At 38.7% G+C, this 20,958-nt stretch overlaps 1 protein-coding gene across 7 annotated transcripts in view; it reads left to right on the top strand.

Moving 5' to 3' along the window:
- CNTN4 (contactin 4) overlaps nt 1-20,958 on the top strand; it is a 1,025,129-nt gene that overhangs the window by 971,231 nt on the left and 32,940 nt on the right. For all 7 annotated transcript variants that reach the window (XM_070776310.1, XM_019985102.2, XM_070776305.1 and 4 more), the window contains one exon: nt 19,563-19,738. In XM_070776310.1, the coding sequence (XP_070632411.1) occupies nt 19,563-19,738 (176 nt within the window). The remainder of the gene's footprint in view (nt 1-19,562; nt 19,739-20,958) is intronic.

The following is a 20,958-nucleotide window of genomic DNA, read 5'->3' as shown; positions in this document are numbered from 1 at the left end:
AAAGGAGCTCTTTGTACTTTTCTGAAAACTTTTCTATAACTTTGAAATTCTTTCAAAATAAATTATTTTAAAATAAATTACTTTCTAAAAGAGAGAAAAAGTCCTAAACGCGGCATTAAAGGCAAAAGTCTGCCATGAGCACAGAGGGTCAGAGTTTGCACAATGAGTGAACAATTAGGTGGCTGATTTTTTCTGCTCTATAGTTAGCTTGTGCTGTGTTGTGCTCACTCAGTTGTGTCTGACTCTGTGCAGACATCTGGACTGTAACCCCCCAGGGTCCTCTGTCCATGGGGATTCTCCAGACAAGAATACTAGCGTGGGTAGCCTATCCCTTCTCCAGGGGATCTTCCTGACCCAGGAATCAGACCTGGGTCTCCTGCATTGCACGTAGATTCTTTACCAGATGAGCTACCAGGGAAGCCCATAGTCAGTTTTAGTCAGTATAAAAAATAAGAAATACAGCACAATAGCTTCCCAGGCTACATCACATCAAGGCTTAGGTCCTTAACTTTTGTTAGTAACCAACACCACCTTTTGTAGATCATTACTCAATTAATCATTCACTAACTCTCATGAGTAGGGACAGAGCTGAGCACCAAGGATTTATGAAAGTGTAAGATGTTTTCCCCAACCCCCAGGAATCTGATTTGTTGTTGTTGTTCAGTCACTCAGCCATGTCCAACTCTTTGCAACCCCATGGACTGCAGCACGCAAGGCTTTCCTGTCCTTCACCATCTGCTGGAGTTTGCTCAAACTCTTGTCCATTGAGTCAGTGATGCCATCCAACCATCTCACCCTCTGTCATCCCCTTCTCTTCCCACCTTCAATCTTTCCCAGCATCGGGGTCTTTTCCAATAAGTTGGTTCTTCACATCAGATGGCCAAAGAAGTGGAGCTTCAGCTTCAACATCAGCCCTTCCAACAAATATTCAGGACTGATTTCCTTTAGGTTTGACTGGTTTGATCTCCTTGCTGTCCAACAGACTCTCAAGAGTTTTCTCCAACACCACAGTTCAATTCTTCAGCACTCAGCCTTCTTAATGGTCCAGCTCTCATATCCATACATGACTACTGGAAAAACCATATCCTTGACTATATGGACCTTTGTCAGCAAAGTAATGTCTCTGCTTTTTAATATGCTGCCTAGGTTGGTCATAGCTATTCTTCGAAGGAGCAAGCATCTTTTAATTTCATGCCTGCAGTCACCATCTGCAGTGATTTTGGAGCCCAAGAAAATAAAGTCTGTCACTGTTTCCTTGTTTCCCCATCTATTTGCCATGAAGTGATGGAATCTGATAACATCATCTTTATTTTTTGAATGTTGAGTTTTAAGGCAACTTTTTCACTCTCCTCTTTCACCTTCATCAAGAGGCTTTTTAGTTCCTCTTCACTTTCTGCCATAAGGGTGGTGTCATCTGCATATCTGAGGTTACTGATGTTTCTCCCATAAATCTTGATTCCAGCTTGTGCTTCATCCAGCCCAGCATTTCGCATGATGTACTCTGCATGTAAGTTAAATAAGCAGAGTGACAATATACAGCCTTGACATATTCCTTTCCCAATTTGGAACCAGTCCAGTGTTCTATGTCCAGTTCTTCTTGACCTGCATACAGGTTTCTCAGGAGGCAGGTCAGGTGGTCTGGTATTCCCATCTCTTTAAGAATTTTCCACAGTATATTGTGATCTACACTGTCAAAGGCCTTAGCACAGTCAATGTAGCAGAATTAGAATCTGATGACAGGGAAGAAATGGGATAGTGATATTCCACAATAATGCTCAAGTATAATGCTAAAGAAGTAGAACAGACAGTTAATGCTGACAAGCTTTGAACAAGAAAAGGATCAGTCATGAGAAGAGTGGTCAGGAAGGCACTGGAAAGGTGGCTCTGTAGAGAGGTAATAGGATTCATCTACCCTGGCTGGCTTCTGTGTAACCTGACAGAGCTGGATAGAGCCCACCTCCATTTAAATACTTCTAGAAATGGTGATGCATATTCTCCGGAGGAAGCCCATTTTCCTGTTCATAAAATCAGATTATTTAGAAAGCTCTCCTTTTTACAGAGCCAAACTATGCCTATTTGTAGTTCCCCTTTGCTTTCTACTTTGAGGCAACACAAAGTAAGCTCAATTCATCTGCTGTTTATAAACCCTTCACATATTTGCAGACGAGTCTCATGTCCCCTCTCATTTCTCCTTTTCCTGTCAAACAATTTCATTTATTTGAACTGTTACAAGTTTATTAGCTCCTTCACTAACCTAGGTGCAATAATGTGTCAGTGAATCCAAAAGATGTTCCTAGTAAGCTGTGGTCTCATTAATGCAAAGTATAATGGGATTTTTACCTCTCTAAGATAAATATCACATGCTATTTAGTACAGCCTAAGATTTCATTAGCTTCTTTCACAGCTGCATAGACCATTTTGAGACTGAAACACTCAAGTTTTTTCCATGTGAACTGCCAACCCAGTTTTCCCCCAGCCTGAACCTATATAGCTTATTTTTAGAAGTAAAGCTTTTTTGCTTTGCCCCTTTGCATGTGCTTTGTGCTCAGTCCTGTCCAACTCTTTGTGACCCCATAGACTGTATCCCACCAGGCTCCTCTGCCCATGGAATTTTCCAGACACAAATACTGGAATGAGTTGCCATTTCCTTCTCTACAGGATCTTTCCGACCCAGGGATAGAACCCATGTCTCCTACTTTGGCAGGAGGATTCTTTACCACTGCGCCACTTGGGTTTGCCTGTTTAGTTCATCCTGAAATAAAGAATTGGTCCAGTTTGAAATCGCTGGGAATTCTGAGTCTCATCTCATGTTTAGGGATCCCTTTTTGATGTGTGTTTTATGCAAAATTAGTGAAAAACAGTTCATCCAGCACTGGTTTTATTTTTGTTGAAAAAAAAAAAAATAGGACCAACTAAAGAGACCTTAAATTCATCCCTAGAGATTCTTCCTCCAGATTGATTGTGATCATTAATCAATTGTCTTGGCTGTGGCCTTTAATGACTACCAAAAATAGTTCTCTGTCCCCCTTAGTATCATTTGAGGTAAGTTGTCTGTCAGCTCTTTGGCTCTTATTTTTTAAAGAATCCCATTAAAATATATATATACATATTTATTTTTAATTGATTAATGATTGCTTTACAATATTGGTTTGATTTCTGTCATACATCAACATGAATTAACCACAGGTGTATATTTGCCCTCTCCCTCTTCAATCTCCCTCCTACTTCCCACCCAAAAAACCACCATATGAGAAATCCCATTTTTTAAAGTTTCCCTACAAAATTTAATATTAAAAAGAAGATACAATCTGACTTTAGGCATCATCAAAACCATTACAGTCACAAACAATAAGTGCTAGAGAGGGTGTGGAGGAAAGGGGACCCTCTTACACTGTTGGTGGGAATGCAAATTGGTATTGCCACTATGGAGAACAGTATGCGATTGCTTAAAAAACTAGGAATAAAATTGCCGTATGACCCAGCAATCCCACGACTGGGCATAATTGAAGCCATAATTGAAAAAGAGATATGTACCCCAATGTTCATTGCAACACTATTTACAATAACTAGGACATGGAAACAACCTGGATGTCCATCAACAGATGAATGGATAAGGAAGTGGTGGTGCATATATACAATAGAATATTACTCAGCTATCAGAAGGAGGCTTCCCTAGTGGTGCAGATAGTAAACAATCTGCCTGCAATGTGGGAGATAAATAAACAGGAACAGGCTTGAGTCAGTTCTAATGAGATGGATGAACCTAGAGCCCATTATATAGGCGAAGTAAGTCAGAAAGACAAATACCACATATTAATGCATATGTATGGAATCTAGAAAGATAGTACTGATGATCTTATATGCAGGGCAGCAAAGAAACACAGACATAGTATTTTGAACACAGTGGGGGAAGGAGAGGAAACAGAGTTTTGGACACAGTAGGGAAAGGAGAGGGTGGGGTGATTTGAAAGAATAGCATTGAAACATACATATTACCATAAGTAAAACAGATAGCCAGTGGGAGTTTTCTGCATGATGCAGGGAGCCCAAAGCCAGTGCTCTGTGACAACCCAGAGGGGTGGAAGGAGGAAGGAGGTGAGAGGGGGATACAAAAGGGAGGGGACATATGTAAACCTATGACTAATTCATGTTGATGTATAGCAAAAAAAAATAGCATCACAATATTGCAAAGTAATTCTATAATTTAAAATAAAATAAATTTAAACATTATGATCAAGCAAGTCACTAAAACAGGAAGATGTATACCTCCAAGGAGTGAAGATGACTAAAACACTTTCCTGATAGGCACCAAATGAATATCTTGGCACTGGGAGGGAAATGTAAAGAAATTATATACTGAAATGAACGGGTTGCTTATACTATAGGCAAACAACATCAAAATGGAATTCTTATTCTACAAACCAAGGACACTTGTTTTATAGATAATAAAATCCCTAATGAGAAAGCTTTTCTTCTAGTAAAGTCAGAATAAAATATGACTTGGTTCAGTTCAGTTCAGTAATTCAGTCATGTCCGACTCTTTGTGACCCCGTGGACTGCAGCACGTCAGGCCTCCCTGTCCATTACCAACTCCTGGAGTTTATACAAGCTCATGCCAATTGAGTAAGTGATGCCATCCAACCAACTCATCCTCTGTCGTCCCCATCTCCTCCAACCTTCAATCTTTCCCAGCATCAGGCTCTTTTCTAAATGAATCAGCTCTTCGCATCAGGTGGCCAAAGTATTGGAGTTTCAATTTCAACAGAAGTACTTCCAATGAACATTAAGGACTGATTTCCTTTAGGATGGACTGGTTGGAACTCCTTGCAGCCGAAGGGACTCTCAAGAGTCTTCTCCAACACCACAGTTCAAAAGCATCAATTCTTCAGTGTTCAGCTTTCTTTCTAGTCTAACTCTCACATCCATACATGACTGCTGGATAAACAATAGCTTTGACTAGATGGACCTTCATTGGCAAAGTAGCATCTCTGCTTTTTAATATGCTGTCTAGTTTGGTCATAACTTTTCTTCCAAGGAGTAAGTGTCTTTTAATTTCATGGCTGCAGTCACCATCTGCAGTGATTTTGGAGCCCCCAAAATAAAGTCTGCCACTGTTTCCACTGTTTCCCCATCTATTTCCCATGAAGTAATGGGACCAGATGTCATGATCTTTGTTTTCTGAATGTTGACCTTTAAGCCAACTTTTTCACTCTCCTTTTTCACTTTCATCAAGAGGCTCTTTAGTTCTTCTTCACTTTCTGCCATAAGGGTGGTATCATCTGCATATCTGAGGTTATTGATATTTCTCTCAGGAACCATGATTTCAACTTGCGCTTCATCCAGCCAAGCATTTGTCATGATGTACTCTGCATATAAGTTAAATAAGCAGAGTGACAATATTCAGCTTTGACATACCCCTCTTCTTATTTGAAACCAGTCTGTTTTTCCATGTCCATTTCTAACTGTAGCTTCCTGACCTGCATACAGATTACTCAAGAGGCAGGTCAGGTGGCCTGGTATTCCCATGATTTTCAGAATTTGCCACAGTTTATTGTGATCCTCACTGTCAAAGAAAAAGAAATGTGAAAAAGCAAACTGTCTTTCTGAGGAGGCCTTACAAATAGCTGTGAAAATAAGAGAAGCAAAAAGCAAAGGAGAAAAGGAAAGATATACCCATTTGAATGCAGAGTTCCAAAGAATAGCAAGGAGAGATAAGAAACCCTTCCTCAGTGATCAATGCAAAGAAATACAGGAAAACAATAGAAATACTAGAGAGCTCTTCAAGAAAATTAGAGATACTAGGAGGAACATTTCATGCAAAGATGGGCTCAAAAGGACAGAAATGGTATGGACCTAACAGAAGCATAAGATATTAAGAAGAGGTGGCAAGAATACACAGAAGAACTGTACAAAAAAGATCTTCATGACCCAGCTAATCACAATGGTGTGATCACTCACCTAGAGCCAGATAATCTGGAATGTGAAGTCAAGTGGGCTTTAGGAAGCATCACTACGAACAAAGCTAGTGGAGGCGATGGAATTCCAGTTGAGCTATTTCAAATCCTAAAGATGATGCTGTGAAAGTGCTGAATTCAATATGCCAGCAAGTTTGGAAAACTCAGCAGTGGTCACGGGACTGGAAAAGGTCAGTTTTCATTCCAATCCCAAAGAAAGGCAATGCCAAAGAATGCTCAAACTACCGCACAATTGCACTCATCTCACACGCTAGTAAAGTAATGCTCAAAATTCTCCAAGCCAGGCTTCAGTAGAATGTGAACCGAACTTCCAGATGTTCAAGCTGGATTTAGAAAAGGCAGAGGAATCAGAGATCAAATTGCCAACATCCTCTGGATCATCGAAAAAGCCAAGAGAAAAACAGAAAATCCAGAAAAACAGCTATTTCTACTTTATTGACTATGCCAAAGCCCTTGACTGTGTGGATCACAATAAACTTTGGAAAATTCTGAAAGAGATGGGAATACCAGACAACCTGACCTGCCTCTTGAGACCTGTATGCAGGTCAGGAAGCAACAGTTAGAACGGGACATGGAACAACAAACTGGTTCCAAATAGGAAAAGGAGTACGTCAAGGCTATATATTGTCACCCTGCTTATTTAACTTCTATGCAGAGTACATCATGAGAAACGCTGGACTGGAAGAAACACAAGCTGGAATCCAGATTGCTGGGAGAAATATCAATAACCTCAGATATGCAGATGACACCACCCTTATGGCAGAAAGTGAAGAAGAACTAAAGAGCCTCTTGATGAAAGTGAAAAAGGAGAGTGAAAATGTTGGCTTAAAGCTCAACATTCAGAAAACAAAGATCATGGCATCCGGTCCCATCACTTCATGGGAAATAGATGGGGAAACAGTGGAAACAGTGTCAGACTTTATTTTTCTGGGCTCCAAAATCACTGCAGATGGTGATTGCAGCCATGAAATTAAAAGACGCTTACTCCTTGGAAAGAAAGTTATGACCAACCTAGATAGCATATTAAAAAGCAGAGACATTACTTTGATGACAAAGGTCCATCTAGTCAAGGCTATGGTTTTTCCAGTAGTCATGTATGGATGTGAGGGTTGCACTAGAAAGAAAGCTGAGCGCCAAAGAATTGATGCTTTTGAACTGTGGTGTTGGAGAGTTCTCTGGAGAGTTCCTTGAACTGCAAGGAGTTCCAACCTGTTCATCCTAAAGGAGATCAGTCCTGCGTGTTCTTTGAAAGGACTGATGTTGAAGCTGAAACTCCAATCTTTTGGCCACCTGATGTGAAGACCTGACTCATTGGAAAAGACCCTGATGCTGGGAAAGATTGAGGGCAGGAGGAGAAGGGGACGACAGAGGATGAGATGGTTGGATGGCATCACCAACTCCATGGACATGAGTTTGGGTAAACTCCAGGAGTTGGTGATGGACAGGGAAGCCTGGCATGTTGTGGTTCATGATCACAGAGGGTCATACATGACTGAGCGACTGAACTGAACTGACACAGTCAAAGGCTTTGGCATAGTCAATAAAGCAGAAATAGATGTTTTTCTGGAATTCTCTTGCTTTTTTGATGATCCAGCGGATGTTGGCAATTTGATCTCTGGTTTCTCTGCCTTTTCTAAATCCATCTTGAACAGCTGGAATTTCACGGTTCACATAGTGTTGAAGCCTGGCTTGGAGAATTTTGAGCATTGTTTTGCTAGCATGTGAGATGAGTGCAAATGTGCAATACTTTGAGCATTCTTTGGCATTACCTTTCTTTGGGATTGGAATGAAAACTGACCTTTTCCAGTCCCATGACCACTGCTGAGTTTTCCAAACTTGCTGGCATATTGAGTGCAGCACTTTCACAGCATCATCTTTAGGATTTGAAATAGCTCAACTGGAATTCCATCGCCTCCACTAGCTTTATTCGTAGTGATGCTTCCTAAGGCCCACTTGACTTCACATTCCAGGTTGTCTGGCTCTAGGTGAGTTATCACACCATTGTGATTATCTGGGTTGTGAAGATCTTCTTTGTACAGTTCTGTGTATTCTTGCCACCTCTTCTTAATATCTTCTGCTTCTGTTAGGTCCATACCATTTCTGTCCTTTATTGAGCCCATCTTTGCATGAAGTGTTCCCCTGGTATCTCTAATTTTCTTAAAGAGATCTCTAGTCTTTCCCATTCTATCGTTTTCCTCTATTTCTTTGCATTGATCACTGAGGAAGGGTTTCTTATCTCTCCTTGATATTCTTTGGAACTCTGCATTCAAATGGGTATATCTTTCCTTTTCTCCTTTGCTTTTTGCTTCTCTTATTTTTACAGCTATTTGTAAGGCCTCCTCAGACAGCCATTTTGGTTTTTTGCATTTCTTTTTCTTGGGAATGGTCTTGCTCCCTGTCTCCTGTACAATGTCACAAACCTCCGTCCATAGTTCATCAGGCTCTCTGTCTATCAGATCTAGTCCCTTAAATCTATTTCTCACTTCCACTGTATAATCGTTAGGAATTTGATTTAGGTCATACCTGAATGGTCTTTCCCTGCTTTCTTCGATTTAAGTCTGAATTTGGCAATAAGGATTCCATGATCTGAGCCAGTCAGCGCCCAGTCTTGTTTTTGCTGACTGTATAGAGCTTCTCCATCTTTGGCTGCAAAGAATGTAATCAATCTGATTTTGGTGTTGACCATCTGGTGATGTCCATGTGTAGAGTCTTCTCTTGTGTTGTTGGAAGAGGGTGTTTCCTATGACCAGTGCATTCTCTTGGCAAAACTCTATTAGCCTTTGCCCTGCTTCATTCTGTGCTCCAAGTCCAAATTTGCCTGTTACTCCAGGTGTTTCTTGACTTCCTACTTTTGCATTCCAGTCCCTTATCATGACTAGTACATCTTTTTTGGGTGTTAGTTCTAGAAGGTCTTGTAGGCTTCATAGAACCGTTCAGCTTCTTCGGTATTGCTGGTGAGAGCATAGACTTGGTTAATGTGTTATAATTTATGCATCTAATTGTGTTTTTCATACTCTCAAAACTGACCAATATTATCATCTTGGAATATGTGCAGTCAAAAGTTTTTTAGAAAAATAATTGTTTCTGTAAAATAATACATGTTCTCATTAAGCAATTTGAGCAAAGCAAAAAATAAAATAAGATTTAAACATTAAATTTAGATAAAATTAATAGGAAAAGAAAGTACAGTGAGGGCAAAGTGTTCTTCAACGTAAAACAGATATCACTCAGTCGCATCCGACTCTTTGCAACCCCATGGACTTATACAGTCCATGGAATTCTCCAGGCCAGAATACTGGAGTGGGTAGCCTTTCTCTTCTCCAGGGGATCTTCCCAACCTAGGGATCAATCCCAGGTCTCCCACAGTACAGGTGGATTATTTTCCAGCTAAGCCACAAAGGAAGCCTAAGAATACTGGAGTGGGTAGCCTACCCCTTCTCCAGAAGATTTTCCTGACCTAGGAATTGAACCTGCATTGCAGGTGGATTCTTTACCAACTGAGCTATCAGGGAAGCCCTATAAAATAGATAATTTCCTTTAAATAAAATACTCTAAGAGATTACCAAAAACATTAAGTAGTTACAGTTTCCATTTTCATTACATGCTTTAAGTAAATGGGTTTTTTTTTACATTTTTATTGACATATAGTTGATTTACAATGTCATGCCAATCTGCTGTACAGCAAAGTGAATCAGTTATATATATACACTCTTTTCCATTATGATCTATCCAGGGAGACTGAATATAGTTCTCTGTGCTATAAAGTAGGAGTTCATTGTTTATCCATTGTAAATGTAATAGTTTACATCCACCAAGCCCAAGTTCCCAGTTCATCTCTCTCGCTTCCTTCCTCCACTCGGCAACCACAAGTCTGTTCTCTGTGTCTATGAGTATAATTCTGTTTTGTAGATAGGTTCACCTCTTCCATTTTTTAGACTCTCTATATAAATTATACTGTATGGTATTTTCTTTTTCTGACTTACTTCACTTAGTATAATAGTCCCTAGTTATAAGCATGTTGCTGCAAGTAACATTATTTCATTCTTTTTCATGGCTGAGCAATAATCCATTGTGTATATAGACACACACACACAGACATACAACACATCTTCTTTATCCATTTATGTCAGTGGACGTTTAGGCTGTTTTCATGTGTTGCCTTTTGTAAATAGTGTTGCTGTAAACATAAAGGTAAGTGTATCTTTTTGAATTACAGTTTTGTCTGGGTATATGTCCCAGAGTAGGATTGCTGCATCATATAGTAGTTCTATTTTTAGTTTTCTGGAGAACCTCCATCTCTTATATCTACATATACATATAGATACTAACATCTATATATACATATAGATACTAACATCTATATATACATATAGATACTAACATCTATATATACATATAGATACTAACATCTATATATACATATAGATACTAACATCTATATATACATATAGATACTAACATCTATATATACATATAGATACTAATATCTATATATACATATAGATACTAATATCTATATATGGATACAAGCACTTCTATATATATATATACACACACACACACACATAGATTGCAATCTTACAAAATAGACAAAATAAGTCATACAGCTAGTAACATTAATAAGATCATACTATAACAGAGACAGAAAGCATAAAAAATTTCAAAACAAAGAAAACAAATCAAAACAATGATTAGCATAACTAGTTGTAATCTGGTCACAATAAACCATCAAGTGCATAGGGGAGCCAGATGGAGAAAAGCCAGATATTTGAAGGACCAAATAGAGAGAAAAAGGTAAATATTTCATCTTTGTTTACAAAGGTACGCTTTATCAATTTGTTGATACGTACTTCCTGATACCTACTTAAGTATATATCAACCCTTACTTACTCATAGGCATTCATGTTGCCTCTTTCAACTCAAATCATTTCAAACATAACTCTCCAGTTTGTTGCAGCTCTATCTAGTCTTTTCTCCCAATTTCATAACAAAAAGACAGAAGCTTAATGCATTTATATAGACCAGTAAAAGATGCTAGGAAGTCTCAATCTAATTTTTTTTTAGAGACCTTAGAAATCATTTAAAATCTCAACCATTCTTCCTGCTTCATCATATTCTGATTCCTTTGAGATGCAAAAAGCTTGGGAAGGAATGTGCACTGATTCACATTCACAACAGTGTAGGAGAGTTCCCTTTTCTTCACACCCTCTCCAGCATTTGTTATTTGTAGACTTTTTAATGATGGCCAATCAAGCTGGTGTGAGGTGGTTCTCACTGTAGTTTTGATTTGCATTTCTTCAGTAATTAGTGATGTTGAGCATCTTTTCATGTGCCTACTGGCCAACTGTATGTCTTCTTTGGAGGAATATCTATTAAGATCTTCTGACCACATTTCAGTTAGGTTGTTTGGTTTTCTGTTGTTGAGCTGTATAAGCAATTTAGCATCATTGCATCAGATGTTTTCTTCCCTTCTGTAGGTTGTCTTTTCCGTGTTTTTGTTTGTTTATTATTATGGTTTCCTTTGCTGTGCAAAAGCCTATAAGTTTTATTAGGTTCCATTTGTTTTGTTTTTAGTTCTGTTGCCTTGGGAGACTGATCTAAGAAAACATTGGTATGATTTATGTCAAAGAGTGTTTTGCCATGCTGTCTTCTAGAAGTTTTATGGTGTCATGTCTTATGTTTAAGTCTTTAAGCCATTTTGAGTTTATTTTTATGCATGTTATGAAGGTATGTTTTAACTTCATTGATTTACGTTCAGCTGTTCAACTTTTCCATCACCACTTGCTGATGACTGTCTTTTTTCCCATTTTATAGGTTTGCCTCCTTTGTCAAAGATTAATTGGTCATAGATATGTCTTTTATTCCTGAGCTCTCTATTGTGCTCCATTGACCTGTATGTCTGTTTTTGTACCAATACCACACTGTTTTGACTTCCGTGGCTTAAGATTGCTTTGGCAATTCTTGGTCTTCTATGGTTCCATATTAATTTTTTCAATTATTTGTTCTAATTCTGTGCAACATGTCATGGGTAATTCCACAGGGATCACATTAAATCTGTAGATTGCTTTGGGTAGCATTGCCATTTTAACTAAATTAATTCATCTGATTGAAGAACATGAGATATCTTTCCACTTAACTGAATCCTCCTCAGTTTCCTTTATAATGTTTTATAGTTCTCACCATATATAGTTCTTTCATCTCCTTGGTCAAGTTTATTTCTCTTAGGCATTTTATTTGTTTTTTGATGTGATTTTAAAAGTACTGTTTTTTACTTTACCTTTCTGATATTTCATTGTTAGTGTGAAAGGAATTATGCATCTAATCATTGACTTAATCATTAACACAGTGGTTAATAATTAAATCTCTCTCTCATGGTTGTTTTGATCTTTAGAATAAAGCACTTAGTTTACTTCTGTCTTCTCTATGTTATAGAAAACATTATAAGGCATAAAGGAATTTTTTTTTACTCTCTGATGGTTAATCATTTGATAAATATATGTATATATTTTCAGCATCGGTCCTCTGGAGTTCTGAATTTATCATTTTCCACGTGGTGAACCAACCACAAGCTGGAAAGTTTTGGGGTATTGTTGGCCCTATTTTATTATTCCTATTTAATTATATCCAAATCCAGACATCAGTTCACATCTTGAGTTCTAATTGCCTTTGAGAGTTCTATGCACAGAACAATGGATGGAGTGACTCTTCAGAACACAAGTCGTAAATATAGGTTCTTCCTGATCTTGATGAATTAAAACCAAAGGAGGGGAGACAGTTTTGTTTTGAAGACATCATCTGCTTATTTGTGTACAGTGTTTGTATTCAAATTTAAATAAATTAATCACATAAAGAGCATCTGAATTCACAACACGGAAAACAGGAGTACTGAACAAGCATACAATTTGAGAAAACCGAGAAACTAATGAGGTTTTGAACCTCTTTAGTTTAATCTCTTGTAGTCCTAGGGAGACCTCTCTGGTGTATGTACGGTGCTTGACTTCCTTTGCATTGATTCTTGCTACTTCAGGGCTCAAATGTGGATCAGTGACAAGTGCTACAGTAATGAATTAGCATCTGTCATCACAGTAGCTGTACCAGCATAATCCTTGATTTAGAGAACTTTGGTCCTTGGTTAACAGGCAACTGAGTTCAGCAATAATAATAATAAAATCTGTCCCAGATCACTGAATGTGCATAAAAGGATGAACATTTCTTTAGGTGGAAAAAAAAGATGTCAATTAAAAATGTAACCAGAATTGCAGGTGATTCTAGGCTTTCGGGTAGGTGCCAACTCCAAGACATTTTTGAGGACTTTAGCCTTGACATCTGACTCTGTACTCATCAGTGTGATGTGTAAGCTTACAGGTAGAGCCAGCATTTCAGTTATAAACTCATCACTGCTTTTTACCTAAGACAGTAACTTCATTCATCTTGCAGTAAAGCCCTCTGAAATCATCTTCACCCCACTGCCTTCTCTGAATTTCTTCTGTGTTTACATGTCTTCAGCTGACTACACAAAATCAAGAGTGCAAATTGCTGTATTATGCCCTCAGCCTTGTTCCCTGGATCGTTTGTGAATGGATATATCGTGTTTTTAGCTAAAGGAAGGGAGACAGCTTAGCACAACAGATAGTTCCTTAACCATTCTTAGGCATCAGTTTCCCTCATCTGTTAAACAGGAATAATAGATGTATTTGTTAAAAGTAAATGAAACAATCCATGTCAAGCATATAACATGGTATCTAGAATGTGAACAGTTAGTTTTTTAGTTAGTTAGGCTCTGTTAGTTTAGTCTTTTAGTTAGAAGTTAGACTCAGTTTTTGGTTTTTTGTTTTTGTTTGTTTGTTTATTTGGGCTTCCCAGATGGCGCTAGTGGTAAAGAATCCACCTGCCAATGCAGGAGACGCAAGAGACGTGGGTTCAATCCCTGGGTCGAGGAGATCCTCTCAGAGGAGGAGATGGCAACCTGCTCCAGTATTCTTGCCTGAAAACTTTGGACGGAGGAGCCAGGTCTCAAAGAGTCAGACAAGAATGAGTTACAAGCACAAGCATTTATTTATTCGGCTGCTTCTGGTCTTAGTCGTGGCACGTAGGATCTTTCATAACGGTGCATGGACTCTCTGGTTGTTGTGTGTGGGCTTTAGTGCACACAGGCTTGTGGTTGCCACAGTAGTTGCCTTGTGGCACGTGGGGTCTTAGTTTTTTAACCAGAGATCAAACCTGCGTCCCCTGCATTATAAGGCCAGTTCTTAACCACTGGACTGCCAGGGAAGTCCCTCAGTTTTTATGAAAACGTTTTGCCAGGTCTCTCTTGGTACTAGGACACTGTTATCCATTCAGCACATAACGATTGCTTGGTAGATAGATGCACAAATGAATGAAGGTACATTAAAATGAAAATCTAAATTGCCAAATCAGTGGACAGCCATTTAAAATAGAATAAGGTGACATCATGCCAAATACAAACCGGAGATGCATAAATTTTGTTCAGGAATTATGTGCTCCAATCTTCATTTTATAGATGAATTTTGAAATTAAAAAATGATAAATGACACATTAAGTGAAATGGAGTTATTTTTTTAATTTTCTGCTTAGCATTATTCAAAGGTGACTTTTTTTTAACTCCTTCCATCATTAAAAAAAAATCTCTATCTGTACCTTTTCCTGTGGGTCAGTTAATCAATAGCTGATTTTGATTATGTGACTTGCAAAAGCCTCAGGTTTTGAAATAAACAGCTATCTTTCCCATTATCTCTTAGCTAGTGTGTATGTGTGTGTGTTAGTCTCTCAGTCTTGTCCAACTCTTTGCAACCCCTTGGAATGTAGCCCACCAGGCTCCTCTATCCATGGAATTCTTCCAGGCAAAAAGCTCTTAGCTGGAAGTACCTGTTTTTCACTTCTGATTTCATGCTCACCATGAAATCACCAAGAGCACACCAATCCACTTGTCCTGAGCTTTACCTGTTTTCAGAAAACAGCAAAAGTATATTCCTCCACTAGATTAGAATCCATTTATGGATGCTGGGAAAGATTGAAGGCAGGAGAAGGGGACAACAGAGGATGAGATGGTTGGATGGCATCACTGACTCGATGGACTTGAGTTTGGGCAAGCTCCGGGAGTGGTGATGGACAGGGAAGCCCGGCATGCTGCAGTCCATGGGGTAACACAGAGGTGGACACAACTAAACAACTAAACAACTAAACAGAACCGACTCAGTTCAGATGTACACAGACTCCTTCTTTAATGACCTGAGATGTTTGCTTTCCAAAGTTGGATAAAAGTGTAGAAGGTACACTTTTATACTTTTAAAAGAGGAGATACTCTTTAAAGAGGAGATTTTAGTGAGTGGGTTGTTGGAAAGAGACTCCATTACAAAATTCCCAGCTGAGACTGTCATCTAGGAGGTGTATTCAGTAAATGTTTATGTGCTGCACAGCCTGTGAAACACAATCCTGTGAATGTGGAAGGGGGTTAGTCATCACTCTTTTACCGTCTCTCTTTGCTTTTGATTTGTCTTCTTTATTGTGGTGTGTTTGGTTGGTTTTAGGGTTCAGTATAGAGAAATTTCAGGTATATGGCTGAATTCATAATTTCACTCTGTAAGCACTTATATGGCCTTTCAATTTAATTCACATTGCTTTTCACCATTTTACTCTCTGACATCAGTTATGAAATCCTATGTCAGTGAGAAAGTAGAGACTATCTATGTGTGAATGTAGTTTTAGGGTTCATAAACTATCTTGGATGAGCAAGTCTGTTTCATTCCTGATTAAAACTATAATGTAAAGGGTGAATTTAAAAACAAATCAGTAGTTTCTCATTTTTAAAAAGTGATATATGAGTAAAGTAAAGTTACACAGAGAAAAATATCACTTATGCTTGGAATCTAAAAAAATGCTACAAATGAACTTATTTACAAAACAGACCAGATGGTCAACACCAAAATCAGATTGATTATATTCTTTGCAGCCAAAGATGGAGAAGCCCTATACAGTCAGCAAAAACAAGACTGGGAGCTGACTATGGCTCAGATCATGAGCTCCTTATTGCCAAATTCAGACTTAAATTGAAAAAGTGGGGAAAACCAATAGACCATTCAGGTATGACCTAAATAAAATCCCTTATGACTATACAGTGGATGTGAGAAATAGATTTAAGGGACTAGATCCAATAGACAGAGAGCCTGATGAACTATGGACGGAGGTTTGTGACACTGTACAGGAGACAGGGAGCAAGACCATACCCAAGAAAAAGAAATGCAAAAAACCAAAATGGCTGTCTGAAAAGGTTTTACAAATAGCTGTGAAAAGAAGAGAAGCAAAAAGCAAAGGAGAAAAGGAAAGATATACCCATTTGAATGCAGAGTTCCAAAGAATAGCAAGGAGAGATAAGAAACCCTTCCTCAGTGATAAATGCAAAGAAATAGAGGAAAACAATAGAGTGGGAAAGACTAGAGATCTCCTTAAGAAAATTAGAGATACCAAGGGAACATTTCATGCAAAGATGGGCATAATAAAGGACAGAAATGGTATGGACCTAACAGAAGCAGAAGATATTAAGAAGAGGTGGCAAGAATACACAGAGGAACCGTACAAAAAAGATCTTCACGACCCAGATAACTCACTTACCTAGAGCCAGACAACCTGGAATGTGAAGTCAAGTGGGCCTTAGGAACAATCACTACGAACAAAGCTAATGGAGGTGATGGAATTCCAGTTGAGCTATTTCAAATTCTAGAAAGATGAGGCTGTGAAAGTACTGCACTCAATATGTCAGCAAATTTGGAAAATTCAGCAGTGGCCACAGGACTGGAAAAGGTCAGTTTTCATTCCAATCCCCAAAAAAGGCAATGCCAAAGAATGTTCAAACTACTGCACAATTGCACTCATCTCACACGCTAGTGGAGTAATGCTCAAAATTCTCCAAGCCAGGCTTCAACAGTATGTGAACCGTGAACTTCCAGATGTTCAAGGTGGCTTTAGAAAAGGCAGAAAAACCAGAGATCAAATTGCCATCATCCACTGGATCATCAAAAAAGCAAGAGAGTTCCAGAAAAATATTTATTTCTGTTTTATTTACTATGCCAAAGCCTTTGACTGTGTGGATCACAAAAAACTGTGGAAAAGTGAAAGAGATGGGAATACCAGACCACCTGACCTGCCTCTTGAGAAACCTGTATGCAGGTCAGGAAGCAACAGTTAGAACGGAACATGGAACAACAGACTGGTTCCAAATAGGAAAAGGAGTATGTCAAGGCTGTATATTGTCACCCTGCTTATTTAACTTGTATGCAGAGTACATCATGAGAAACGCTGGGCTGGAAGAAGCACAAGCTGGAATCAAGATTCCGGGAGAAATATCAATAACCCCAGATATGCAGATGATACCACCCTTATGTCAGAAAGTGAAGAGGAACTAAAGAGCCTCTTGATGAAAGTGAAAAAGGAGAGTGAAAAAGTTGGCTTAAAGCTCAACATTCAGAAAACAAAGATCATGGCATCTGGTCCCATCACTTCATGGGAAATAGATGGGGAAACAGTGGAAACAGTGACAGACTTTATTTTTTTGGGCTCCAAAATCACTACAGATGGTGATTGAAGCCATGAAATTAAAAGATGCTTGCTCCTTGAAAGTAAAGTTATGACCAATCTAGGCAGCATATTAAAAAGCAGAGACATTACTTTGTTGACAAAGGTCCATCTAGTCAAAGCTATGGTGTTTCCAGTAGTTGTGTATGGTTGTGAGAGTTGAACTCTAAAGAAAGCTGAGTGCCGAAGAATTGATTCTTTTGAACTGTGGTGTTGAAGAAGACTTTTGAGAGTCCCTTGGACAGCAAGGAGATCCAACCAGTCCATGCTAAAAGAGATCAGTCCTGGGTTGTCATTGGAAGGACTCATCCTGAAACTGAAACCCCAATACTTTGGCCACCTGATGTGAAGACCTGACTCATTGGAAAAAAACCCCTGATTTTGGGAAAGATTGAGGGCAGGAGGAGAAGGGGACAACAGAGAATGAGATGATTGGATGGCATCACCAACTCAATGGACATGGGTTTGGGTAGACTCCAGGAGTTGGTGTTGACAGGGGGGCCTGGCGTGCTGTGGGTCATGGGGTCGCAAAGAGTCGGACATGATTGAGCCTCTGAACTGAACTGAACAAAACAGAAAGACCTACAAACATAGAAAACAATCGTATCATTACCAAAGGCAGAGGGTGGGGAGGGATGACTTGGGAGTCTGGAAGGAATATATATACACACTGCTGCTGCTGCTGCTGCTGCTGCTGCTGCTGCTGCTAAGTCGCTTCAGTCGTGTCCGACTCTGTGCGACCCCAGAGACGGCAGCCCACCAGGCTCCCCTGTCCTTGGGATTCTCCAGGCAAGAACACTGGAGTGGGTTGCCATTTCCTTCTCCAATGCATGAAAGTGAAAAGTGAAAGTGAAGTCACTCAGTCATGTCCGACCCTCAGCGACCCCATGGACCGCAGCCTTCCAGGCTCCTCCATCCATGGAATTTTCCAGGCCAGAGTACTGGAGTGGAGTGCCATTGCCTTCTCCGATATACACACTACTGTATATAAAATAAACAACAGGGACTTACTGTATAGCACAAGGAACTATAATCTGTATCTTGTAATAGTCTATAGTGGAAAGGAACCTGAGAAAGAATATATATGTATAGCTGAATCACTTTGCTATATATTTGAAACTAACACAACATTGTAAATCAACTGTTCTTCGATAAGAAATAAGCTATATATATATATATATATATATATATATATACACACACACACACACACACACACACCATTTTGTCCGAGATATTCATTATAGCATTATTTATAATTATAATAAATTTGCTAAAATATTTACTAGTTTCATAATGGTTGAAACAATTAATAGCCTATCATACCAATTATAAAAATTTGTGGATAAAATGTAAGCCCGTATTATATTTAAGTAGATAATAAAGAGAAATATCATATATGTAGCATGTTTGCTATACTGCAAAACAAAACAACTGAAAAGCTATGAGTCCAAAACACAGAATAATTATACTAAAATTAAAATAGGAATTTTATCCGAACACTAAGAAACTATACATAATTTTGTTTTGCTTTGGTTCCTTCTTTCAGCTTCCCTGAATTTTCTGACTTTCCTATACTAAACATGTATCACTTTTATAGTAGAAAAAAGAAAGCTTCCAATTAGCATGGATTTTCCTGCTTCCACTCGGCTTTCTAGTGAAACCAGGGAGATCTGAAAACCTTTTTCAAGAGGCAGTTTCAGAGCAGGCTGCAGAACTAGGCCCCTTTGCAAGTGTCTTAAGAGATGTAACCTCAGTGCTCCCCAGCTGAGTTCAGTTGCTCTGTGAAGGTTCACATTATGAGTGTTTTCATCTTTTCATATTAAAAATGACCTCCTGGCCCGAATGTGAGCTTCCCAGATGACTAAGGCTTGCGGGGCATAGCCTAAGAAAAAATAAAGCCAAACTCCTTAGTATTTCATCCTGCCCTTGAATTCTACATGTTATTGCTACCTATGCTCATAGGCTTTGTTGTTCTGTTTTGTTTTCACTCTCTAGATCCAACAAAGGTAATGGTTCCTCCTTCCAGTATGGATGTCACTGTTGGAGAAAGTATTGTTCTGCCGTGCCAGGTGACACACGATCACTCGCTCAACATCGTGTTCACTTGGTCGTTTAATGGACGCCTGATAGACTTTGACAGAGATGGGGACCACTTTGAAAGAGTTGGAGGGGTAAGTATAAAAATCAGATTATCCACAGTAAATGCGATGTGCAACTAAAGTGAGTCAAACAACTCGTGTAGACTAACTTGAAAGGCAATATAAAGTTATTCTTTGATGATTTTCTTCAAACACCTTGAAAAACTCTTGGTTAATGTCTGCTCTGTTTTGCATAAGTGTGACCCTGTTTATTGAGTCACTTGTTTGCCAGTCCTTTTCTTAACCCTCATAATCCTTAACCTACAGGTTAGCTGTTCGTTTCTGTATATGAATGAGAAAACTCAGGATCATGGGAGATACATGGCTTGCCTTGGCCTCATTGCTACTAAACTGCAGGTCTCAGCTTTAAACTGCAAATCCCAAATTCTCTGCCCACTGGTGAACCATATGCCATGGAACTGAATTAATAAAATAGCTCGAGGACAGTTTACTCGTATTCTTTTAGACTGCTGACTAAACTCCCTTTGGCTCTTGTAGAATACTCATCATTGTGAGGTTAGGGCTTTCTTTCTTGAATCTGAAAGTCTGATCAGATTGTTTATTATCTCCAAATAATTTGAATTCTAATGATTGAATTTTCCAAAGGCCTTAATTATTTCCCATAAAAAAAAATAGTACCATTGAACTCACACCAAGAAAACATTAAATTTGGAAACAATTTGAATCTATGACAATCATTTTCAAGAATAGTTTTTCTACCATAACATAGCCCTACTTTCCTATTACTAAGGTAGATTCCAGGGGGAAGGACTACATTGGGAGATTGGGATTGACATATACACACTACTATATATAAAATATAACTACTATATATAAAACACTACTGTATATAAAATAGATAACGAATAAGGACCTACTATATAGAACAGGGAATTCTACTCACTACTCTCTGATGGCTTATATGGGAAAAAAATCTAAAAAAGAGTAGACATATGCATGCATAGCTGATTCACTTTGCTGCAAGTAAACACAACCTTGTAACTCAACTCTACACCAGTCAGAATTTAAAAAAGATTCATTCCAGCTGCCATTATCATGGAGGGGACTAATCAAAGACAACAGAATACATGAGGCTGAATGGAGAACACGCCCTCCCTCCATGCTCCCAGAGGAATCTAATTTGCCCATCGCATCTTATCCCCATCTCTTATATTGAGAATAAATGGACTAAAGCTTATAAATTATACCTATGATATGTTGACCCTCAACATCTTCTGAAATATGGTGCTATT

Source organism: Bos indicus, chromosome 22 (genome assembly GCF_029378745.1).
Source record: "Bos indicus isolate NIAB-ARS_2022 breed Sahiwal x Tharparkar chromosome 22, NIAB-ARS_B.indTharparkar_mat_pri_1.0, whole genome shotgun sequence".
In the NCBI taxonomy this organism is placed as follows: domain Eukaryota; kingdom Metazoa; phylum Chordata; class Mammalia; order Artiodactyla; family Bovidae; genus Bos; species Bos indicus.
This window is presented reverse-complemented; position numbering and strand designations above follow the sequence as displayed.